Source organism: Mastigoproctus giganteus, chromosome 11, assembly GCF_048544385.1.
Source record: "Mastigoproctus giganteus isolate SK-2022 chromosome 11, ASM4854438v1, whole genome shotgun sequence".
Taxonomy (NCBI): domain Eukaryota; kingdom Metazoa; phylum Arthropoda; class Arachnida; order Uropygi; family Thelyphonidae; genus Mastigoproctus; species Mastigoproctus giganteus.
The window spans coordinates 39,649,959-39,676,798 of record NC_143585.1 but is presented as its reverse complement, the minus strand read 5'-3'; the positions used below and the strand labels follow the sequence as shown (position 1 = coordinate 39,676,798).

The following is a 26,840-nucleotide window of genomic DNA, read 5'->3' as shown; positions in this document are numbered from 1 at the left end:
GCGATAAATGGTGTTAACCCTGTAGTATCAGATTATTCAGTCCACAGATTACTACATATTAATCTGTCATTCAGATTAATAATACTATTTATTTTAGTATTATTAATCATTTTAAGCAACCAGCTGGAGCTTGATCTGTGTGGGATATTTATTCTTTTTTTTTTTTTTCATTTTATTTATTGAATAATCTCTCACCTACCCTCACGTCGTCATCCTCGCAAAATTGTAAAAATGGAATTATTGTGGTTTCCTATAAAAAAAAAAAAAAAAAAAAAAAAAAAGTGTGCCAGCTGGAATAGAGGACTCTGTATTCAGCGCGAAATAAATCGTGCACTGTTGCATCAGAGAATTTATGAACAGCAAGCATGGCTGGTATGTTTAGGCAGGTTTTAAAGGTATGATTGGTTTTTTGAAGTTCAGGATATTTGTTTGCTAAATAAAGCATGTAATAATTGAAAATAGAACTTTGAAAAAAGTTTCATAAAACATTGAAAAAAAGAAACAGTCGAATGGGATGGATAGAACGATATATGTGGTTGAACGTCGCCACAACCATTGCGGAGAGTTATTTCAACTGCCAGAAAACTAATTATTATTATTAGCTGTATGGCGCAAGGAAGCCTATGCTGCACCAGCCAAAAAAAAAAAAAAAAAAAAAAAATCCCGAGTTATCCAGAGAGAGAGAGAGGGAGAGACAGACAGACAAACAAACAAACAAAAGTAGAAGGAATCACCAAGAAAGAGAAGAATGATGATATCCAACTCAGGACCCTGGGTGTGCCAAGCCCATACTCACCAGATGTGAGCTCCTGGGTACAGTATTAAACTTCGAAAAACGTATTATGATCATAATGACTTCCTTTTACAAAATGATATAAAATATTATTTATCTGTCTGCAGGTTATCCATAATACTTTTTCATTTTTAAAATTTTCATTACTTGATGAATTTATTAGATTTGGATTCTGCAAATTCTTGGGCCAAAGAATTTGTACTTTTGCTCTCCCCCACGTCCTCCATGAGGTCCATGAATGACTTCCTGTGCTCTTGCACAACCATATCAGTCAATCAATGGACGCTGCTCTTTGTGGACTAATGTTATTAGTGGAGTAACCCAGAGTTTGGTGTTGGGCCCATAGTTGTTTTGTATATTTACCAATGATATTGATGATGGTATATCAGGCTTAATGTACCATGGCCAACCTCAACAGTTATGCATTGAATGTCCAAAGTGAGTTTGGAATCATTCAAAAGAACCTCCGTGCCAGTTTGCAGATGATACAAAAGTTGGCAGGGTTGTTAATGACAGTAATGACGACATGCTACTGCAACAGGATCTAGAAAAGTTGAGCAGATGGGCTGAGAGGTGGCAGCTGAAGATTAACATTAATATTGACAAATGTAAAGTACTGCATATGGGTAGCAGAAACCCCAGAGAAATGTAGCAACTGTGTGGTACTACACTCAGGGTGGTAGAGAATGAAAAAGGCCTGAGGGTAATTGTGCAGTCAGATATGAGGTTTTCAGAGCAGTGCATGGGATCTTGTCAATGGTATACAGGAATTTTGTTATTAGGGAAAGGGAGGTGATTATCCCTTTCTATAAGGCAATGGTCAGGCCATGCCTTGAGTACTGCATACAGGTTTGGAGGCTTCATTTTAGGAAGGATAGAGAGTTGCTAGAATGAGTACAGGGATGGGCAACAAGATTGGTGAGGGGAATGAAGGGGTCCTCTTACCAAGAAAGGCTTAAGTTCTGCAAATTGCAGCATCTGAAGGCTAGGCACCTGCGAGGTGATCTGATTTGGGGTGTATAATGCCTCGATTGGTTTGAGTGCTGATAAGATTCTTCCCCTTGCTCAGAATACAAACCTGAGGGGTCATAAATTCAAATTGAGGAAAGATGGTTGTAGAATAGATGTGCAGAAATTTGCCCTTAGCCAACAGGTAGTTGATTGTTGGAACAAACTTCCATCTGTCATTGTGGAAATTGATAGCTTAAATAATTTCAAGGTGGAACTGAACAGGCTTTTGTAGTGAATGGACGGGTGAAATGAGATTTTTTTTTTTTTTTTTTGTCTGATGCTGTATAAGCTTGCTTTCTTGCGTCATATGCCTCTACTAATGCTGTTCACTGCCTCCCCATTTAATGTACAAAAAACTTGACCCCACACTCATAGAATTAACTAATCACTAGGTTGAACTTTACAGTTGAGTTGAAAATTTGCAGTGCATCTGGACAGAATAAAAACATCAGCACCAGATGAATACATCTCTTATGTGAGAAGGAAAAATACATACACAAAACAAGGTGTAAGGAATATGATGATGGGAATATAGACGTTATGAATAAGTTACATTCAGCAAAGAACAGTTTAGCTTGTTATTGAATTCTGTGGTGATATAATCAACCAATCGATTCTTATAACTTGATTGGCCTAGACTCTAATTTGTCAGAATTCTTTTACATGGAAATTGCTTGTGAGAAGAGTTTTCTACTGTAAAGTTTAAGAACTGCCTGAGGAGCTCTATATTTCAGGATTGTTTGATTCTTGTATGTTACCAGTTCCATAAGGTATTACCTAAGGTTGTCACATGTTCTGTATATACAGTAGTGTGCTGTATTTCGCCTTTTTCTTTAAGTTCTATGAAAGGATGCCTAATTGTTCTGTATTTAGGAGAGACAGTTCAGAAGCATAAAAATTTGTTATAACAGATTAACAGCATACAATTTTAACAGTACTTCCTAATGGTAAATAGTATATGTAAAGCAATACATATACTATTTAGCATTATGAAGGACTGCTAAATAGTATATGTAAAGCAATTATTACATTGATAATTAATATCTATTCTAGTTCATCACTCAGAATTATTCTTTGCAGGTAAACTGAGGATCATATATTTGCTGCTATGACACAGAATAAAATTACTTCAGTTCTTTGTTTTTTCATTTAGATGAGTCTTTTAGTGGAGTGAGAGGGGGGGAACTAGAACCTTTTAGATTTCCCTTGAGTGCTGCCCCCACCTCATCCAATCTTTTGCGCTGTGAAAACTAAATATGTTCCATGTGACTCATGGAACATATTTAGTTTTCAAATATGTTCCATGAAAAATTTAATCTTGTAAATTTATTCTTTTTTCTAATAAAATTATAATAAAAGTGTTTTTTTTTTTTTGTTTTTTTTGAGCAGGGATAAGGAGGTCAAGGTGATTATACTCTTGTATGAGACAATAGTTAGGCCACATTTTTTGTGCCGCGTACAGGTCTGGAAGCCTCATTTTAGGAAGTACATTGATCTCGTCGAATGGGTGCAGAGGAAAATGAGATTAGTGACTGGAACAAATTTTTTTCAAATTGCAGTGTCTATAAACCTGTAAATTTGAATGTAATGAGTATGTTAACTGCTGATGGTATCCTTCCACTTACTCAGACAGCATGTATGAGAAGACAAATTTAAAATGAGAAATAATAAGTTGAAACCAAAACAATTTTTACATGACAAATGTTGGGGAATCCTACTAAAATCAGTAAATATTCTTTATTGATATTATAAAAAAGCAAATACTGGAAATTCTATAACAAAATACTGCATAATTTTTCAAACAGGTATAATATGCTTTTCACCAGTAGCTGTGTCAGATTTTCCTTGGTGATTTTAATGTTCACAACTCCAGCTGGCTTCCGTTTTCTAGTCACACCGACCCAGCTGGTCGAGATGCTGAGGCCTTTGCAATTACTAATGACCTTGCGCAAATTGTTCATTTACCTACAAGAATTCCGGACAATCCTAATCATACAGCCAATGTGCTTGATCTTTTTCTCACAAACAACCCTTCTAAGTACACGGTCAATGTGAGAGGTCCTTTAGGCACTTCAGATCACAACTTGGTGATTGTCTCTTCTCCAATGGAACCTTTATCTCATGGCTATTCCCAACCTTGTGTTGTTTGGCATTACAAGAATGCAAAATGGGATGACCTGCAAGACTTCTTTTCTTCTTTCCTTGGTCGGATTACTGTTTCAAAACTTTTGATGTCAGTGTTTGCTCAGATCGTATCAGTGAAATTATTCTTGCAGGAATGGAATCCTTTATCCCACACTCCACTTTAAAATCTCTTCCTTTAAATAAACCTTGGTTTTCCAATAAATGTGTTAAGGCTGTTCAAGAGAAGAATGTTGCATATCGTAATTGGCTTGTTTCTAATTCTTCAGTTTCATTTTCTGCCTACACCAAAGCTTGCAACAATTGTAAAGCAGTTATTAATCAGTCCAAACTAGAGTTTGAACAGGCTAAGTGTAGAAAACTTGCTTCTTGCCCTAATGGTAGCCGAGCATTCTGGTCTCTTGCCAAAGCTATTGGCCGCAACTTTTGCCCATCTCTGCTCCCACCTCTGTCCAAACCAGATGGTTCTGTTGTCACTTCAGCCAAGGATAAAGCTGACCTGCTAGCATCCCATTTTTCTTCCAACTCATGTATTAATGATCTTGGTAAAACACCTCCCACCATTCCCAACACACTCCATTCAATGCCTCCTGTGGTCTTCTGACAAAAGGATGTCAGAAGAATTTTGATGAATCTTGATGCTAAGAAAGCTCCAGGTCCCGATGGTATTTCTCCACTTGTTTCAAAACTGTGTTCCTGAACTTACTCCTATTCTTTGCCACCTTTTTTCACTTTCTTATTCCAAAGGTGTTTTTCCTTCTGCTTGGAAATTTGCTCATATCCAGCCAGTTCCTAAAAAGAGTGACAAATCCCTCCCATCCAATTATCGTCCCATTGCAATTACTTCTACTCTTTCTAAAGTAATGGAGAAAGCAATTAACTGCAAACTCTTAAACTACCTAGAAACCTTCCGTCTGATCAATGATCGCCTGTATGGATTCCGTCAGTGTTGATCCACTGGTGATATTCTGGCTTATGTTACCCATTTATGGACTAATTCAATGGAAAGGTTTGGTGAAACTGAAGTTGCTCTCGATATCTCAAAGGCTTTCGATCGTGTTTGGCATAAAGGTCTTCTAAACAAGCTTCCATCTTATGGTTTGCCAACTGTTTTTAGTAATTGGTTATCCAGTTTTCTCTCTGATTGCTCACTGAGGGTGATGGTAGATGGCTCTCTGTCTTCTAACTTCTCCACTAATGCCGGTGTCCCTCAAGGTTCAGTTCTTTCCCCCACTCTTTTCCTCTTGTATATTAATGACCTTCTTCCATTGACTGGAAATCCTAACCATAGTTTTGCCGATGATAGCACATTGCATTCCACTTTCCATTTTGAGAAACCTTGTCCTGCTCAATCAGCTTCATCTTCTCGAAAATCTGCTACCAATTCCTTAAATGCCGATCTTCAGGTAATTCTACAATGGGGCAAAGACAACTTAGTTGATTTCAACCCTTCTAAAACTCAATCTTGTCTTATATCTCGCAAAAAGAATTCTTCTGCTCCTATGCATATCTTTAGTGACACTTTGATTTCTAGTCAAAATGATATATCTCTTTTGGGGATTCCCCTGACTTCTAATCTCTCTTGGCAGAAGCACATTACAAATATTGCTTCCTCTGCATCTAAAAAACTTGGTTTTCTCTTTTATGCTCAGCATTACTTTTCTTCCAAACAGCTGCTCACTCTGTATAAATTGCAAATCTGCCCAGTCATGGAATATTGTTCCCACATCTGGGGTGGTGCCCCCAAAACCTCTCTCAGGCTTCTTGATTCCATTCAGAAGAGGGCAGTTAGGTTAATTAATGATTCATCTCTAACAGAGTCTCTCCACTCACTGTCTCATAGACGTACTGTTTCTGCCTCTTCTACAGATACTTCCATGGGCACTGTTCTTCTGAATTGGCTTCTATAATTCCCGCTCTCTCTTTCAAAACAGTCCGAACATGTGCCGCCACCAGCCAACATCCATTTACTGTCCAACTTCAAACTCACAGAACCAACTTTTCATCTTCCTCGTTTATTCATTCAACTGCTGTTTTCTGGAACAACCTTCCTTCATACGTATTTCTTGAAAATTACAGTCTACAGAAGTTCAAGTCCAATATCAACAAATGTCTTCTTTCGTCTTCTCAACCTCCAACCCAAGCACGGTAGTAAGTACTATAGGTTCTAATATCTCTCGTGTTTGGAGTTTATATAAAAAAAAAAAAAAGTAAAGTGCAGCCATTATCAACCCACTGCAACTGTGTCAGACAGACCAATATAAATTCATAAAAGGGTTATCTCAAAAGTAATGGACACTGTGTATATGCTCCTCATTCAATGTGCCTGACATTTATCAGGAAAATAATTTGAAGTTTAACCTCAACATTAGTGTCTTTAAAACATAGTTTCTGCATTGAATAAATGTATAGAGGCTTTTAAAAATGGATGCTGATATTCAGGTCAGCTTATAGTTTCAGGTCAAAGATCTTTTATTAGAACTGAAACTTTGTGGCATGAATGCTGACACAAATTTATGAATTGTTACAGGAAGTGTGGTGAGTCAGCAGGAGACCAATGCATGATTTTATGTTGGTCTCAAAAGTTTCATCAAGGTCAGACTACCATTGAAGAAGCAGACTGAGAAGCTCTACAACAAATTGGCAATGAATCTGAAATACCGAAATCCAAAAATGCTGAACTTCAAATTTTAACTGAGATGTTACAAAAATGAAAGGTTGCCTAATGGGTCCCTCATTTGCTGTCAAATGAACAATGAGCAAAGTGTAAAGAAATTGCATTTCTGTTATTAACGTATTACCAATAAGAAGGCAAAGAGATTTCTAAGACACATTATTGCTATTATTGAGATATGAACATGCAACTTTGAACTTGAACTGAAGTCAGTCAGTTCAGTGGAAGCATTGTCATCATAGTCAATGATTTTGAGGGCATTATTACTACTAATCATGTGCTACTTGGGAAATCAGTAATGGAAGACTACTATGCAACATTTCTTCATCTGAAATTACACCGGAAAATTTTCAAAAGTGGCCACAGATGTTGGCAGCTGTTGTACTCCATGACAGTGCAGAGCCTCATGTCACACAGTCTGTTTTCATTGATTACAAGTGTGTGGACCAGGGGTGGCTCATTGGTAAGCACTGTGGAACTGCAGCACCCCCAGCTTTTTAAATCTAAATATACAGTCAAAAAGGAGTTATATGAAGTTTTGTGAAGAACAATGCAACACTGAATATTTTTATTAACAGGTCCCACATATAGTATACTTGTCCTCAATTTCCAATAATCAAAATATATATATAAAAATAAATAAATAATAATAAATAAATAAATAAATAAATAATTGCTTTATTTAATACATTAAACAGAGCCTGGGCCATCCAGGCCCAATCATAGCCTTTGGTTCATGGGAAAACAACTATTTCCGATAATCATTTCAATGATAAATGAATAAAAACATGAAATAGTTTTCAACTTGAAGTTCAACTGTAGACAGAACTGTGCGCTAGACAGTTCCACATTTTGCTCTCAGCAGTTGAGTCAATGCCTAGTTGGCAGGTTGCCAATACTCATTTTTTAGACGTAACTTAAAGAATCAAGGAACTGCGGAGCAAGCAGTGTCGATTTGAACAGTGCGCTAAACTTGAATGAAAAAGTTAATCTATTTTCAACAAATAAAAACCGAAGAATGGATTTTATTTTTAAATAAAATTTCAAGCTTACCCAAGTCTGTTAATGGTAAGTGTCCGGTTAACGTTTTGTAGCATTTTTAACTTGCTTATTATTTTTATCTATATCTACATGTCTTATAACCAAGGCAATTTAACTTTAAGAAGCAGCACCACCATACATCGGAGTTATAAGCCACCACTGGTGTGGACATATATTTCTGTCTTTAGAAATGTTTAGCTAAGCCTTGACCCAATTCATCAGATAGCTTAACTTCAGCGTGGTTAAACAGCATTCAAAACTTACTCAAATGTTGGGAAGCAATGATAAGATATGAATAGGTAAGGTATATCAATAAATAATGTTCACAGGCTGTGAACAGTGTCTCATTTATATGGTAGCTGTATAATTTGCAAAATGGGTTAAAACCCTTATAGAGATCTGTTTTCATGCCATAAATAATCAAGCAGACAAACCTGAAACTTCTTTTAAGTCAGCCAAAAACAATTATGAGGGGAGAGGGATTATGCTCTTAGTTAAGAAGCATATAAAATCTAAGGCAGTGCATCAATTAACATAAGCGGCCAGTGCAATATTCAGTCAGTTTGGTATGACATAAGCACTGGGAAAGCAAAAATGAGAGTAGAAGTGTGTTATAGGCCTAATGACTCTGAGTGCAATGATTAACTGTGCAGAGAAGTAGAGACAGGCACCTCCATAGCCAGGTGGGCGGCAGCAGCAGCAATGCGTAGCACGCACTTCTTGATTAGACCAGAGTTCGAGCCCGTGACCACCAAATAAGGAGGATGCAGAAAGGTCAGGGAATGACCACCGCATATCCCCGGAGCAATATGGCCTTAGTTGCTAATGCTCCTAAAAACAAATAACAAGCAGAGAAGTAGAGTGGGTCAGTAAAGAATGTCTTATAATGGGGATTTTAACTTTCCAAATATTGACTGGAACTTGTGGTTTGGTTACTCACACACTAGCAAGGCTTGTGGATTTATTGGATGACTGTTTTCTACAGCAGCATGTTAGAGAGGCAACAAGAAAGAGAGTAATACTCTTGATCTGATTATCAGCAATAATTATTCATGCATTGAGAATCTGTAGGTAAAAAAACCACTAGGTAGCAGTGATCACAGTGTATTGGTTTGGGATTTACATAAAGTTGTAACTACCATCAAGCTTTCATAAAGGTGACTACAGTGGGCTCAGACAGTTTTTAAATTCTATGCAGTGGGATCCACTGATGATATTACCATCAGCAAACTCTATATGGGAAGCATTCAAGGAAATAATCAAAGAAGCTATTGGGCTTTTTTATTATTATTACTAGCCACATAGTACAAGGAAGCCTGAGGTTTATGCTGCATCAGCCAAAAAAAATTCTGAGTTACCCTGAGAGAGAGTGAGTGAGTTTTTTATACCAACTAAGAAGTACCTTTCAAGGCTTAGACCGAAATGGATGTCAGATGAACTATTAAGACATTGCAGAGAAGAAAAATGCATGGTATGCATATAAATTATCAGGCATATAAATTAGTCTACAATCAAGTTAATCAGGATGTCAGGCAGTATAGGTGGTAGATGATTTTCATCAACCGGTGAAATACCACCACTTTGCTTATTGGAGGCTTGAAGTGGTGAAACCCATGTTTAGTCTCTAGAGCAAAGTTTCCGGCATCCCCTTCCCCCCATACTTCTCCTTCAACCCATGCATGGTACTAAGTACTATAGGTTTTGATACCTTTCATGTTTGGGGTTTTCATAAAAAAAAAAAAAAAAAAAAAAAAAGACTACGGAAGAGTATGAGAAATCTTTGGCACAGGATGCAAAAAAAAATAGCAAAGATTTTTCTTATGTAAAGACTAGAAGGAAGGAGATGAATCACATAGGTTCACGTGATATTGATGGATCAATTGTGGATGATCCTGCTCGAGTTGTGGACAAGCTGAATAAGTAATTTGCATCTACATTCACACATGAGATATTCTTTAGAGGAATGACCGTCAGAAGTTTATCAAATTCTATCATGGAGCTAAATGGTTTTCTAATAACTGAGAGGAAAGTTTAAGACAAATTGCTGAAGATAAATATAAGAAAGGCACCTGTGGTGGATAGGATCTATCCAATTATATTAAGGGAGGCAGCAAAGGAAGTAAGCAAACCCTTTGCCATAATTATGAGAGCATTCTTAGATTTAGGGTAAGTCCCCATGGACTGGAGATGTATGAATGCATACATAATTCATAAAGGGGGGGGGGGAAGAGATCAAGGAGTGACATGATTAATTACAGAATTGTTTGCTTAACTTCTGTCCCAGGGAAAATAATGGAGTCATTGATTAAAGAAGTAATTCAGGACTATCTGGACAGGAGTGCAATTATCCTTCAGTTTCAGTATAGTTGTCAAGGGGCAGTCTTGTATAACCAATTTGATTGGATACTATGATGCAGCGACAAAGAAACTGGATGCAAAAAATAATTTTGGTATCTGTATTGGATTTCAGGAAAGCTTTTGATACTGTTCCACATTAGTATTAGTAGAGGCATATGATGCAAGAAAGCAAGTTTATGCAGCATTCCCCCCAGGGGCTAACGTCTGGTGAGTATGGGCTTGGCACACCCAGGGTCTTGAGCTGGATATCATCATTCTTCTCTTTCTTGGTGATTCCTTTCTACTTCTCTCTCTCTCAGGGTAATAGGGAAATTTTTTTTTTTTTGGCCGGTGCAGCATAAGCCTCAGGCTTCCTTGCACCATATGGCTATTAATAATAATAATCAACCAAAAAAAAAAAACACACTCCCATTTCATCCCTCTGTTCATTCCAAGTACCTGTCCAGCTCAGCCTTAAATTTATTTAGGCTATCAACTTCCACAACAAAGGATGGAAGTCTGTTCCACCAGTATGGCATTAAGGGCAAGTTACTGCTATGGATAAAGGGATAGTTCAGTGGGAGAAGACAGAGCTATCAATTGACACTGCTCTTTATAGAGTCCCCCAGGGTTTAGTGCTGAGCCAATTGTTGTGTTTTGTATTTATTAATGATATTGATGAAAGTATATCAGGCATTATGTCTGAGATGATACAAACACTGGCAGGATGGTTAATGACAGTATGCTTTTGAAACAAGATCTAGAAAAATTAGGCTGTTGAGCTGAGAAATAGCAGTTGAGGTTTAACATTGACAAATGCAAAGTATTGCATATGGGTAATCATAATCCTAGATTAATGTTCTAACTGTGTGGCACTACACTCAAGGTAGTGGAAAATTAAAAAAAAACTTGGGTAATTGTGCAGTCAGATATGAAGTTCTCTGAGCAGTGCAGACAGTTTGCCAGGACCAGATATGGGGTTTTGTCAGTGATATACAGGAATTTTACTAGCAAGTATAAGGAAGTGATCGTTTCATTGTACAAGGCTGCATGGGTAGCACAGTGGTATCATCACTGTCCCGCCCACACTGGGTGGAAAAGGCCAGGGTTTGAATCCCATCAGTGATGCAAGGAACTTTAATGGGCTTTTTTCACTCTGTAACTGAGTTAGTCAGTCTCAGGTGTAGATAGCAAGGTTTTTTTCTCATTGAAACTGGGGTTTTTTCATCCAGCAAAACAGGCAAATCAACCAGAGAACATGTGTAATTTACAGACACAAATACGGTATATGTAAGAAATAACCAGGTGACCCTAATATAATAGCTTGGTTTTTGAACAAGGCAGTAGCTAGGCCACATCTTGAGTACTGTATATAGGGTTGGAGGCTTCATCTTAGGAAGGATATAGTGCTGCTGGAGTGAGTACAGGGATTGGTGAAGGGTACAAATGGGCACCTTTCCAAGAAAGACTTCAGTTCTGCAAATTGCAACATCTGGAGACTAGGCACCTGCAAGGCAGTCTGACTGTGATGTTCGAGACTTTGAATGGATTGAGCAAGCTCTATGCTGATGGGATTCTTCCTTTTGCTCCGACTACACACGAGGGAGCATAAATTCAAATTGAGGAAGGATTGTAGCAGATTAGATGTGGGGAAGTTTGCCTTAAGCCAACGGGTGGTTGATTGCTGGAACAACCTTCCATCTGATGTTGTGGAAGTGGATTGCTTGAATAAATTTAGGGAAGAACTAGACAAATTGTAGGAGGTGGAAAGGCGAAATGGGTAGATTTGTTTTTTTTTTTGAACAATGCGGTATGTTTGCTTTCTTGCATCATTTGCCACTACTAATATTATTCAGAAGAATTATCTTTTACTAAAACTGTAAACAGTGAGCTATGTGAAATAGGATTGGAATTTGTTTCAGTATCTAAGTTGATATTTCTATGTATTTTTAAGAAAAATATAATCATTGCATTTGCTGAATTGGATGTCCACTTATACAAACATGAAAAATGGCATGCATCTTTTACCATTACAGCTCTCACAGTAATTAGAAGGAAAGCCTAATTTTTTTTAACAAGTTTTATAAAATCATTATCGTATCTTAATTTAAACAAAAATCATTGCAGGTGCATTATTTTATTTTATTTGTTTTTTTTTCTGTGTAGGTGTGTCCAAATCTGAAGTCATGGAATCAAAGTGGTTTGAGGACATTTTCTCAGAGTATGAATCAATGATTATTTTTGTTAATTCATATGGTGTTTAGTAAAATAACAAATTTTTCTTTATAAATAACTATAAAATATCAGTGTAAATACACCATAGTTAGCTCATAAAAGTAAACTGAAATCGTAGTGTAAAGGCATCGATTTAATCGTTTCTCATTTTGTGACTACCTTCACAATGAGTTACCATATATTGCACTACTTCGAATAAGTAATGCTTCACTAATAGAGAAGACTATTGTTACTTTTTCTCAGTGGGCACTACCACCCAGACGGCACTGTTTCAAGGCTTTTGGCCTATTGTCAGTGGGTGGACAGGTACCCTGGTGTTGCAATCATGCCAACCCAGTTGTGAAGTTAATTCCACAATATGAGAGATGCCAAAAGATGTACAAAATAATACTATAATAATATATAAATGCACAAGGCATAGTAAAATATTGAATATATTTGAATTAAATTGAAGTAAACATATATATTTTAACTCAGAATTTTAGTCATAAGAATTACAGAAAAATGAACACCATTTATTGTTATGAAAGTTCTAAAATATATAAATGTTTGAGTGTAGTCACTTGTCTACTTTGTTCTTTTTAAGCTACATCCACTGTTCACAAACAGTATTTTTCATCAGAATAATAGTTCATCAATAATTTCTTTGTAGTTGCTCCCTCAGTGAAAACCAGTGAATTATTTTATATCTGTACACATTATTTCTCATACTGCTTGCAAATAAAATTAGAATTCTTTGTGGAATGCTAGTGAAAATGAACTATATACTGTTTGTGTATAGATCACTTTCAGTTTGGATGTGGCTTTATAAAAGCCTTACAGGATGTAATGCTGATTTTTAAAATTATACTTTTGTTTAATAAAACATAATCCTTACCAACTTGCACTGAATTCTGCACTCTTTTGTAATCTATTGTAATGTAAACTGCACTTTCATTTAGAGTTATTCCTAACTTTTCTGAACTATTATAATACAGACTGTACACTGAGCAGCCAGATTTTAGTTTATCGAGTAAACCAGCATCTTCCAGAGTCATCTGTTCAATCAGAGACTATCAAAATGTTCAAACCAGGCTATATAAAGTAGGTAATCAGATATAAAGTAAGTTATCAGTAATGAAAACTTGTCTCACTGCAAATCGAATGAGAATATTGGAACAGAACATGACTTTTCAGACAACTAGAGAAGGGTTCAAGATCAACTGTTATGCCTTTGTTTTACAGGTGGCACTTGATGTGTAGTAGCTGCATGTGCAGTCATTATTTAGTAGCCACACCTTGTTATATTGAAATGTATGGTGTGTTAGAACCTGTCACAGATGGGGTATAGCAGCAAATAACTTTAAGTTTTATGTTAGTCACCTAAAATCTGTGGGTACAGCAGGCACTGGACTCTGATACTGGACATTTGAAGACCCAAAAAAGGTCATCTGATATGACAAACCGTTTCCAATTGCTCCATGCTGGCAGCAGGACCACGGTATGGCAAAGCAGTATGATTGGCCCGTTGATTTAAACAATTTGATTAAACAGTTTACCCGTAGATAGATAGCCAACATTCCACCAAATTGAAGTTTGTAAATTAAGCACTTATTTTTATTTTAATTTTAGGTTCCTGTCTTTTATCAGCTCATGTTCAGAAGCCTGCACCAAATTTTGAAGGAACAGCTGTTATTGATGGCCAGTTTAAGAAGATCAAGCTATCAGATTATAAAGGAAAATATTTAGTTCTCTTCTTCTACCCTCTTGACTTGTAAGTTTCACATTAAACTTTTCATTTTAAAGGTATATTACATGTATCTCTATAAAATTTAATTTTGTCTGTAAACATAGAAATTTCTTATTTATCTACTACATTATACAGAATTTAGTTAATATAAAATATTTGCATATTAAATTTCTACTCTGTATTACTGTTTTTCAGCACATTTGTGTGTCCAACAGAAATAATAGCTTTTAGTGAACGTGCTGGCGATTTTCGTGCCGTTAACACAGAATTAATTGCTGTTTCCACTGATTCTCATTTCAGTCATTTAGCTTGGATTAACACCTCTAGAAAGGTAAAAAAATAAAAAAAACCTTTATTTTATGTTCTCTTATGTGCAGTTTAAACATTTATATAACATGAAAGTCAAAAATTCTCAAACTCATTATAAAAAAACAATGTATACATTTGCACTCATGGTGCTAATACAGTATGTTTTAATTAAAAGGCACCAGTATCTATTCTGTTTATTTTTAGATTTAGGCTATTGTCATCTGGACCTTTGTCATATTTCAGCTGAAATTTTTGAATTTGATGTTAACCTTAAACTAAATATTACCATTCAGATTTTACAATTTCCAAATTAAAATTTTGTTTCATCAGTTGCTTCTTTCTCACTAGGAAAGTTGTTCCCTGCCTTCAGTTTAGCCTAAAAACATCATCAGCATCCTTCTGAAATGAACGTAAACCAGTTTTAGTTGAAACAAAAAATAATAACACTAGCATTATAGGGTGCAACACAAACTACCCTTGATTTACCAGCTAAACAGTTGTATGCGATGTTCTTCAGCAATCATACTGAAGAACATCACATACAACTGTTTTTGTTTTCTTTTATTTAAAAAAAAAAAAAAAAAAGATGAGAACAGAACAACTTTCACTTTGAGAAAAAATACTGTTGCATAGGCAAAATTTTAATTTAGAAATCACAAAATCTAAATGGTAATACTTAGTCCAATTTTAACAATCATATTCAAAAATTTCAGCCCAAGTATGGCAAGAAAGGTTGAAATAGTCTAAACTTAAAAATAAACACATTTTCATTATTTCATTATTGTTCATATTTTATTTTATTCATTTTAATTCTTACTGTATGCATTTCAGTATACAAATGCAGATAAAAATTCACTCCTGCTTCTATGCTCCCCTTCATCAACCCTCAGATTTACAGAATCAGATTGAGGATAACCCTAACTTTTACCATACATTATGACCCATCCCTCAGAGAGTGAAACTTTATCCCATGGAGACAAAGTTTTTAATTTAATAGAGTCAGTTTAAATTTATTTGAATTAAATTAGTTTTACAAAATATTTACTTTGTCAAGCGTTTTATATTCATAACAGGTCTTAAGAAAAAGAGATGGTTTAAAAATGATGTACATTTTTTTTCTCTAATGATGTGCAGTCTGGAAATGAAAAGAGATGTCAGTTAGGCAGCAACATTCATGTCTTTAACCCTTTTGATATTCTCAGGGCTGCTAATGATAAATTTGAGGAGAATTTAAAAGATTTGGCAAATTAAATATTTTGTTTACTTGAATCCAAATTAATGCAAATGTTGGCTCTGCTAAATTAAACTTTGACTCCATATAGTGAAGTATTTAATTTCAAGATTATTATATCTGTGTAGAAAGCTTTCTTCTCCTAATTTCTACTACAATGACTTTTGATAATCTCTTTGGTCTGAACAGGAAATTGAATTAATTTTTAAAATAAATACTCTGTATTATACAATGAGAGAAGTTCAACAGCACAATTGTATAGGCCCTTTGTGACCAGAAGGAGACCAAGGGTTCATGTCAATTATAAGGAATGAAGAAGTGCATCACATTTTGATATTTAGTAAAAGACAGTCATGTAAGTGTTCAGTGACTTTTAAAGTACATTTTTCAGCTGTGCTTACCAACTTACTAAGGCAGGGGTCAGCAAATTTTTTTAAGTGAAGAGCCATTTTTGATCATTAAAAAAAAAAAAGAATCCAAAGAGCTGCACCTCAGCTCAAGCTGGGATGAGGGGGGGAGAGGGAGAGAAGTGAGTTTTTAAGAAATGGAATAGAGTGGGAAGATGTTTTTTTAAAAAATATATATTTTTTGAAATATTTATTAAATTAGGTACAAATTAATGTGACTTTTGCTGCTGAACTTCTTCGGCGAGTCTCAACATCAGGCGAGTATGCTGTAATTTTCATCTCTAAGTATGCTGTGGGACTTGCATTGTTCAGACAGTTTCTTTATTTATTTTTAATATAGTTCGTGTTTGAAAATATTTGCTCACAGAAATACATCGTACCAAAAACTGAGAGAAGTCCAAATGCAAATATTTTCAAATTTATATACGTGTCTGGTAAGCTACTCCACGCATTGCACACAATTTGGTCTTGCTTTTTAAACTCATCTATCACTGTCCATTTGTGTAGAATTGCAAGGGCAGCCTTTTGCCTCTCCAAAGTCCTGTAGAATTTGGCAAAAATGCATACAACTCAGTCCATTCCTTCTGCTCAACCTTTCTCTTTTAAGTTGACATTTTAAAAATGATAGTAATTTTAATGTCCTGTTATTTCACTTGTTTAATAATACCATGTCACTTATTTAAAAAGTCAAGTGATTTATAATAAGAATTCATGTACCTATCACAAACACTACGTACGCACTTGTGTTCCTGTTTTAACTATTTTATACTTGCCACCACCGCAACGATTAACCTTTGACACCTTGCAGTATGTGTGTGTGCTCTGCTTGCAATGCACAAGCAAACTAAACTGAGAAATGTTTGCAGCTTGCACTGTGAATATAACTAATGTTATATTCAATGTGAATATAACTAATGTTATATGCAGGTGGCAATGTGAATATAACTAATGTTATATGCAGGTGGCAATGTGAATATAACTAATGTTATATGCAGGTGGCAATGTGAATATAACTAATGTTATATTCACATTGCCACCTGCACCTGCTGCATGCCTCGCTTGTGATACATGTGGGTTAAAAATTAAAGAGCCACATGTTGTCAACCCCTGTACTAAGGAAATGAAACTAAATTCAGATTATTTCCTCTTTAGGAAGGTGGATTGGGAAAGATGAATATACCACTTCTCTCAGATTTCACCAAGGCTATATCTCAGAATTATGGTGTTTTAATAGAAGATGCTGGAATTGCACTCAGGTTGGATATTTTTCAGTCTCTATACCACCATGAGAAATATTACTAAAGTTATTACTTATTTATTTAATAAGTAAATCTTATTTTACCATAAATTAATCTAGCAACTATGGCAAAGTAGCTGATATAGATTTATAAATCAACTTAAATTATATAAAACATTTTAAAATTAAATTGAAATAATTCTGATAAAATTTCTTTTATATAAATTATATATCAAAATTTGGATAAAAATATTTATAGTATTGCCAAACATGAATTTTGCAACATTCCTAACATACCATGTAGTTTTCTTTGAACATCAACAACAGAAAATCTTTGAACATCAACAGCCGAAAAAATTTTATTTGTTGCACAGAGCATTAAACTACAATACATAAATAAGCTTTCGGCTGGGTGGCAGCCTTCATCGGATTAAAATACTTGAATGGCAGTTAGAATAGAGATGCACTGCCAGGATGGTGCGTGAGGTGCGTGGTTAATTGTTTGTTGATGTTTGTGGCTGTGACGTATTGTGACTTGGCCAGCGTTTGTCTATGGATAGAATTACTGACTCTGTGATGGGATTAACTTGACAACCACTGTTCCTGTTCAAAGAGGTGTACGAGCATTTTATATTTAACGATTCCAACCAGGTACGCCTTAGGTAATGGTCGGACCTGTCCACAATCACGACATCGCGGTGTGGGTCGATGTCGTGGTGGGTTGTCCAGACATGCTCGGCGATAGCTGAGTGTTCCACATCTGCCAAACGGATCGCCCTTTTATGTTCTGAGAGGCGTTTCTCGAGTCGACGTCCAGTCTCTCCAAAGTAGCAGCTCGTGCAGTCACGGCAAGAGATGCGATAGACCAAACCGCTCTGTAGAAGGATGGGGACAGGTGCTTTTATGTTGGAAATGAGAGAACGCAGTTTCTTGCCTGGGAGTTGGATGCACTTTATCCCATGTGATTTTAGGATTCTACCGATCTGTTGTGACAAGTTGGGGTAGTATGGGATGAATGCCCTCGTGGATGACTCGTCACTGTTGGCGTTGCTGTTGGTCGTCACGTTGTCGCGTGCTTGTAGATCACACCTGTCAAGGACGTCGATAGGATAGCCACACCTCGTAAGGTCCACTTTGACTCTGGTGACCTCTTTGCGTCTTTCATCTGCGGAGCTGGAGTGTGTCCAGGCGCGAGTTAGCAAGGTTCGGGCAGTGGAGAGGAGGTGGCCCCGTGCGTGTGCTGACCGGAAGTTGGTAAATTGGCCAGCACACATAGGCTTACGATAAACTGTCGTCTTCAAGCATGTGTCTTTGCGCCGGACAAGTGTATCTAGGTATGGTATAGAGTTGTTCGACTCCAGCTCAATCGTGAATTTTATGAAGGGCGATAGTGAGTTGAGGTGGGTTAGGAGTCGCTGACCTGAGTCTCTAGGGATGACTACGAACACATCGTCTACATAGCGACACCAAAAGGCGATGTGATCTGGTGCGTGTGTAAACGCACGTCCCTCTAACTCCTCCATTACGATGTTTGCTGTGACCGAGCTGTGACAGGGGAACCCATGGCTGTGCCATGTATCTGCTGGTAGATTGAGTCATTAAACATGATTGCACCCCCTGTTAAGCACAGTCTGAGGGCGGCGGAAATGTCATCAGGCGTCAGTCTAGTTCTGTCGCTAAGGGTTCCATCATTGTCCAAGAGTTGTTTTGCACAAGAGATGGCAAGTTCCACTGGGATGGAGGTAAAGAGTGATATGACATCGAACGATGCCATGACTTGATCTTGCGAGATGGATATAGTGCGGATCCTTTCTATGAACTCAACACTGTTGGAGACGGTGTAGGTGGTCTTGCCAACTAGAGGAGAAAGAAGTCTCCTCTAGGTCTATTTACACCAAGGTAATCAATACTTTATGTTACCAGGCCGTCAGAGAATCAGATCGTTATTGTGCCCGACAGAAACGTAAGTTCAATACTTTAATTAATGAATCCCATCAATTTCGTCGCCAGCGTAATGCCCCTATCACAAATTGCACGGATTTCGTATTGAATCTAAGCAGCAAGCAGTTATCTGCAGAACAAATAAACTTATTGACCCTTGGCATGACATTTGCCGTTCTTCCAAAGCACCCACTGATCACCGACATCGCCTTGGGTGTGGAAGCAAGCTTATCACGCCTCCCAGAAGATGTAGCCAACACAATCCGCTTAAAGACTGCAGCAGTTCTACACCATGCTCGCCCCGTCTCTTCAAACCTCAGCCGTATACAGATTTCTACCCTCAAGGCACTGAAACAGGATACGTCCATCATCATTCTACCGCCGGACAAAGGCTGTCGTACGGTTGTAACGATCCGCACTGATTACATGGCGAAAGCCTTACTGCTCTTACGAGACACTACCGTCTACAAACCCTTAACCGTCAACCCCAACAGGGCTTTGGAACGATGGGAGTCAGAGGTGAATATCCTCATCAACACTTGGCTGAAACAAGAGAAAATCACACAGTCAACCCGTAATCACCTCCGTGCCTCCGGGTGTCAGGTCCCACGGTTTTACGGCCTGCCGAAGGTGCATAAAGAAGGCACACCTCTAAGACCTATTGTATCCTGCTGTGGATCACCGACTTACGAGCTGTCTAAATTTGTCTCGAGACTTCTTTCTCCTCTGGTTGGCAAGACCACCTACACCGTCTCCAACAGTGTTGAGTTCATAGAAAGGATCCGCACTATATCCATCTCGCAAGATCAAGTCATGGCATCGTTCGATGTCATATCTCTCTTTACCTCCATCCCAGTGGAACTTGCCATCTCTTGTGCAAAACAACTCTTGGACAATGATGGAACCCTTAGCGACAGAACTAGACTGACGCCTGATGACATTTCCGCCGCCCTCAGACTGTGCTTAACAGGGGGTGCAATCATGTTTAATGACTCAATCTACCAGCAGATACATGGCACAGCCATGGGTTCTCCTGTCAGCTCGGTCACAGCAAACATCGTAATGGAGGAGTTAGAGGGACGTGCGTTTACACACGCACCAGATCACATCGCCTTTTGGTGTCACTATGTAGACGATGTGTTCGTAGTCATCCCTAGAGACTCAGGTCAGCGACTCCTAACCCACCTCAACTCACTATCACCCTTCATAAAATTCACGATTGAGCTGGAGTCGAACAACTCTATACCATACCTAGATACACTTGTCCGGCGCGAAGACACATGCTTGAAGACTACAGTTTATCGTAAGCCTATGTGTGCTGGCCAATTTACCAACTTCCGGTCAGCACACGCACGGGGCCACCTCCTCTCCACTGCCCGAACCTTGCTAACTTGCGCCTGGACACACTCCAGCTCCGCAGATGAAAGACGCAAAGAGGTCACCAGAGTCAAAGTGGACCTTACGAGGTGTGGCTATCCTATCGACGTCCTTGACAGGTGTGATCTACAAGCACGCGACAACATGACGACCAACAGCAACGCCAACAGTGACGAGTCATCCACGAGGGCATTCATCCCATACTACCCCAACTTGTCACAACAGATCGGTAGAATCCTAAAATCACATGGGATAAAGTGCATCCAACTCCCAGGCAAGAAACTGCGTTCTCTCATTTCCAACATAAAAGCACCTGTCCCCACCCTTCTACAGAGCGGTTTGGTCTATCGCATCTCTTGCCGTGACTGCACGACTTGCTACTTTGGAGAGACTGGACGTCGACTCGAGAAACGCCTCTCAGAACATAAAAGGGCGATCCGTTTGGCAGATGTGGAACACTCAGCTATCGCCGAGCATGTCTGGACAACCCACCACGACATCGACCCACACCGCGATGTCGTGGTTGTGGACAGGTCCCACCATTATCTAAGGCGTACCTGGTTGGAATCGTTAAATATAAAATGCTTGGACACCTCTTTGAACAGGAACAGTGGTTGTCAAGTTAATCCCATCACAGAGTCAGTAATTCTATCCATAGACAAACGCTGGCCACGTCACCACAATACGTCACAGCCACAAACATCAACAAACAATTAACCACGCGCCTCACGTACCATCCTGGCAGTGCATCTCTATTCTAACTGCCATTCAAGTATTTTAATCCGATGAAGGCTGCCACCCAGCCGAAAGCTTATTTATGTATTGTAGTTTAATGCTCTGTGCAACAAATAAAATTTTTTCGCATTATGAATCTGGAGCACGTAGGCCTCTTTTATTAAAAAAAGTATTGTTAAAACTTTTTTCTTGCCAATTCATTGATTTTTAATAACTCTTACTGTTTCAAATAGTGTTTCAGTTTCATGTTTAGTTACCTTGAGTAAATGTGCAATATTTGTATTTCAGAGGTCTTTTTATTATCGATCCTAATGGTGTTGTGAAACAAATAACCATAAATGACCTCCCAGTTGGCCGATCTGCTGACGAAACTCTCAGACTGGTGAAGGCCTTCCAATTTGTAGAAAAACATGGAGAAGGTAATCAGTTTTAACTTACTAAAAGTCTCTCTTTTTTTTTTTTTTTATCTTTAAATGTAGTTTAAAGTGTTGTGCATATCCATGAAATGGCATTGAAGGGTGGTTGGGTGGGGGATTAGCTGCCCTGAGTATAGTCTCATATAGGGGAACCTGATCGTAGCTATTTAAAAGTTATAAAAAAAAAAAAGTGGATCCTAGCATTTCCTCCATGGCCCATGATGATTTAGTTCTTCATTGTGCACATTGGTAAACTAGTGCAGAATGGCAAACAGATAGCATGCAATGCAAACTTGGCACATGGTAAACTTTGCAACAATGGCTTGCATTGTACAACATTTTAATATTGCTGATGTACAGGTATCTATGTGCAGTAGTGTCAAAGCAGGGGAAGTCAGCTTTGAAATTATAATTGTGTTTAAGGTTATTGATGTTGTTTGAATTTAGTTATTAAATTAAAATATCACCTGTTTCACATGTGCCATGCATTTACATGCAAGGATTCTTAAAATCCATGTGGTGGATGTTAATATTTACTTATATGCTGCAAGGGTTCTTTTGTGAAGAGGCTCTGTAGGCCATTTACCATGGCTACTTTACTAGATGGACATGACTCTCATAGAGCATGTACCATATAGTGATGAAAGACAGTTACTCTTTCTTTGCCATGAAGTCATAATTAAAGAATTGGATAACTTTCTTCAGGAAATGCAAAGTATAGCTTCATGATTCTATCATGCAGTGTATCTTCAGATTCATGGTATCTCTGAGATATCATGAATCTGAAGTTACTCTGTAATGTCTGATCCAAATTTAGAATACCAAATATTCTGTGTATAAATGAAATCATGAAGTTTGTTTGATGTAGAAAATAAACCCTTGTAATTTTCAGAAGAGTATTGCTTTGCCCTTAAACATATTTCCCTATAGCTCTGTGCATTTAAAAATATTTTATGATGTAAAACTTATTCAAAGTTTATCATGTATCTCTTATATGAGCATGCTCACTAGTCTTCTGATACATCAACAGAAAATAGACTTATGTTTATAGTATTTTGGATATAACAAATAAATAACAGATACAGACATGATCCAAACAAGATGTAAATATTTTTACAAGGAACCTAGAACTTAAAAAATATCATAATGGATAAATAAATATCATTTATTGATTACCAACTCAACATTAATATATGTACAAAAGCTGAAGGTTAATATACATAAAAAAAACAGAAATCTCTCTCTGCCCTGAACAGCTCATGACCACAGGCTTATGAAAAAACTTGGAAAGTTCTGTCATCTTTTGTGATAAAAAGGAAAATTTTTAATATTGCCACATCAAAATATAAATGGACTTTGATGATGGTCAGGTTGATAATCTTCTTTGATCATAATTATTTAATATGAGAAAGAGTTGTTTTATTAAAAACACGTACTATTTGTGTTTCCAAAAACATGCAGGCCATTTGTTGTAAGCCCTTTATATATGCAAACCCAATTTGTGTTGGCTTATTAACAAAAATAAAAATACCAGCAAGCAGAGATCTTTGTGTTTGCCAGTATGACAACTGTTCTGCAGTATATAGTGTATCGCTTATGTTTGTTTTGGTCCATTTTTGCCCCCTATGAAAATTATGTTGTACATTATTTTAATTTTAATTGTTTAAAAGTCACCTCAATGCTCAAATGTAGTTTCCTCTTCACCAGTGAAAAGCAAGAAGTGTTACTTTATTATTATTAGTAGTAGTAGTAGCAGAAAGTGATGCAAGAAAGCAAATTTATACAGCATAAGTAAAAAAAAAAAAAAAAGCCAGTACTTCTCATTTCACTTTTCCATCCCTTCTAACAGTTTATCAGTTAACAGTCCTATCTATATTTAACCAACTCTTGATGATATCTAGATGGGACTGACTAACAACAATCAACTACCCTCAAACTTCCACACATCTGACCTGCAACTATCTTTCCTCAATTTGAATTTTTGCTCCCTTGTGTGTACCTGTAAAGACGGTGTTCCAGCTGCATTGAGCTTATTAAATCCATTTAAGGCCTTAAACACCTCAATCAAGTCTTCTTGCAGGTGCCTAGTCACCAGACACTGCAGTTTGCAAAACTGAAACCTTTCCTGATAAGATACCCTTTTGCTTCCCCTCAACAATCTCGTCACCATTCTCTGCACCTGTTCCAACAAATCTTCCTAACATGAGGCATCAAGACATGTATGTAGTACTCAGATCCAGCCTGACCATTGCATTATGCAATGGAATAAACACCTCCTTATACCTGCTAGCAAAATTCCTGCATATCATTGACAAAACACCATGAGCTGTCCTGGCACCCTGTCTGCACTTCTCAGAGAACTTCATTGCAAAATTACCTCCATCTCTTTTTCATTCTCCACTGCCCTGAGTGTGGTACCACACGGTACATTATTCTGGGATTATTGTTCCACATATGAAGTACCTTGCATTTGTCAATATTAAAATTCAATTGCCCCTTCTTAGCCCATCTACTTAATTTGTCTAGATCTCGTTGCAGTAGAATATCTTGGTTACTGTGATTAACTCTCCTTCCAACCTTTGTATCATCTTCAAATTTAGATGTTAAGTCTGATATACCTTCATAAATATCATTAATAAATATTGAAAACAGCAATGGGCCCAGCACTGAACCTTGAGGGACTCCTCTAATAACATTAGTCTAAGAAGAGCTGTGTCCTTGATTAACCACTCTCTATCTCCTCTCACTCAACCATCCCTTTATTTACATCAGCAGTATGCCCTTCAGGCCACACTGCTCCAGTGTTTATGGTAGTCTTTTACGTTCAACAGTATCAAAAGCTTTTCTGAAATCTAAGTATATATGATGTTAAAATTATTTTTCTGCATACAGTTCTGTTGTTACTGTGTCATAGTATCTAGTCAGATTGGTCAGACAAGATTGCCCCTTAACAGGTCCTTGCTCTCACTACAATATGTCCACATTCCTGTCTAGATGGTTTTCCATTACTTCTTTAATCAGTGGCTACATTATTTTCCCATGAAGTGAAGCCAAGCTGACAGGCCTGTGATTACTCATGTCTCCCTTTGATCTCCTTTGTGAATTGAGATACATTTGCACATCTGTAGTCCATATTGACCTCTTAATCCAGTCATGGCTCTAGTCATGGCTAAATATGTTCTTACCTCTTTTGCTGCATCCTTTCATCTAACCAGATAAATCCCATCCAAATGTGTTAAAGTATGGATGTGCTGCCATGGGCTTGTTTGGCTTTAGATTGTTGGTAGATTGTTGTTCATTGCACATAATTTATTAAGACAGTTATGTGCAATGAACAGTGTCTCTCAGTTAGTGAGCTTTATATAGCAAGTCCACGGTTGGCTCTGAATTTAGCACAATGTTGCAAGCCCCTTTCTTAAATTTAAATATTGAAATATTTATTGGAGTTATGTCAATGAGAATTTTATTATTATATCTACTAATCTTTTCAGTTTTGATCAGTATCATTAGTTATTTTTTAATTGAAAAAGTATAGTCATAAGAAATTTGTGTTGGTGTACAAAATGCACCACATGTCCACCCGTATCTAATTTTCCTGTAGTTTTGATTTCAGCTTTAGTTTTATTTGCTCTCTGATGCTGCTCACAAGAAGTGAGGGAGTCAGGAAAAATATATTTTTTTCGATAACAAGACTACTGTTAATAAAGCTATTCTTCGTTTTCATTATCCAGTATAGTGTAAGAATAAAGAATGTTATTTTAGAGTGTATCATTTTAAACTATTTGTCAACTTTTTTTTTTTTTTTTTGTACAGATATTGAGTGTTACTTGCAATGCAATGGTGCACCTGCTCAGCAACTTTTTTCCGTACCCAATGCAGAGTTAACTGTTTTGGAGTCATTTTGTTAAGGTACTATGATGATGTAAGCTTGGCCTAACCTGTACAAAGAAAACATCATTTTTAATAATGTGCTGACAGTGGACCCACTAAGCTTCTACTCTTTTATTACCTCTCTCTGGTGCATGTTGTCTACATCAACATGTGTAAATTATTTGAGCCAAAGGCTAATGTACAGCAGGCTACAATAACATTACTCATGAACAATTACGTAATGCCATTATACCCAGGGCTGGATTTTGGTGTTCCTAGGCACTTTTATTCCGAAATGAGCTAAAAAAAAAAAAAAAGACGGTAAAATATTTTTTTATATTTTAACACTTTGACCGTGAGTCATGTCAATTAATGTGACTAATGTTCCAACTATAATAAATGATAAACCACCTCAATTTATGGAGCGACCATCAATTCGAATCTTCTAGTTTTGAGAACAGTTGCTAGATAGCATATGCATATTGAATTGAATCTCCTAGAGCCGGTTGCGCACATTTTCTCAACTTGTTTTTCATTAGTTACAGTAAAAAGAGTGAACTGTTCTTTTTTTTTTTTTTTTTTTTTTTTTTAAATTTTTGCCTTCCTTCTTAGTCCCTAGGCACTGTGCCTATGGTGCCTAATGGGAAAACCGTCCCTGGATTATACCTGCAATATAATAAGTGCATTGATGGTGGAAGATAGTTTGAATATTTACAGTTAGTTGTATGGAATTGGACTTTTTCTTTTATACTTGTGTATGTGTATAAATGTAAATTTGTTTTTTAATTATTATTTTTTAATATTTCAGTATGCCCAGCTGGTTGGCAACCAGATTCACCTACCATCAAACCTGATCCTGAAAAATCTAAAGAATACTTTGGGAAAGTAAATAAATGAAATACAAAAGGAACTCACTTTTAGTGCTATACTTGTAACTGATATTTAGTCCCCTTTGGAGGAGTTAATCAGTTTTACATCAAAGTGTATTCTTTATAGATATGTCACCTCTGGCTTGTTCAGATATCTGCAAAATTAATGTATGTATTAATGAATTCTCTGTTTTTCTTAAAAAAAAAGGGGGGAAAGGATATAGACATAACTGAAGACTATATTTGATATGTAATTTATAGCAATAGTTGTCTAGTTTATATTGTAAATGCTAAGAATGCTAGTGCACAGCTTCATAAGAAAAGCTAAAGTTATAGATAACTGTTTTAAGGTTCTATGCTTATTTTTAGTATGGTTTCATGGCTTCTCCCCCCCCTTTTTTTAATAATTAGAAGATAAGAGTTTAAGAAGTTTCATTCCTATTTCAGATAATCTATGAAATAGATGCAAGCAAATAATATTACCTT

The 26,840-nt window shown here is 37.0% G+C and overlaps 1 protein-coding gene across 1 annotated transcript; it reads left to right on the top strand.

Annotated features, from left to right (window-relative positions):
* The first annotated feature begins 320 nt into the window (after nt 1-320).
* On the top strand, nt 321-26,511 carry LOC150077933 (peroxiredoxin-2-like). The gene is made up of 7 exons (XM_090385012.1): nt 321-395; nt 12,165-12,219; nt 13,845-13,986; nt 14,158-14,293; nt 17,062-17,165; nt 21,488-21,618; nt 26,294-26,511. The coding sequence occupies exons 1-7, from the start codon at nt 366-368 to the stop codon at nt 26,380-26,382; spliced, it is 687 nt and encodes a 228-aa protein (XP_090241138.1). The 5' UTR covers nt 321-365; the 3' UTR covers nt 26,383-26,511.
* The last annotated feature ends 329 nt before the right edge of the window (nt 26,512-26,840 follow it).

Excerpts from the sequence above, each read along its gene's own strand:
- LOC150077933 (XM_090385012.1), top strand. The coding sequence starts at position 366 with ATGGCTGGTATGTTTAGGCAGGTTTTAAAG. Across the intron at positions 12,220-13,844 it reads TTTGAGGACATTTTCTCAGA|GTTCCTGTCTTTTATCAGCT; the intron begins GTATGAATCAAT and ends TTTTAATTTTAG. Across the intron at positions 17,166-21,487 it reads GATGCTGGAATTGCACTCAG|AGGTCTTTTTATTATCGATC; the intron begins GTTGGATATTTT and ends TTTGTATTTCAG.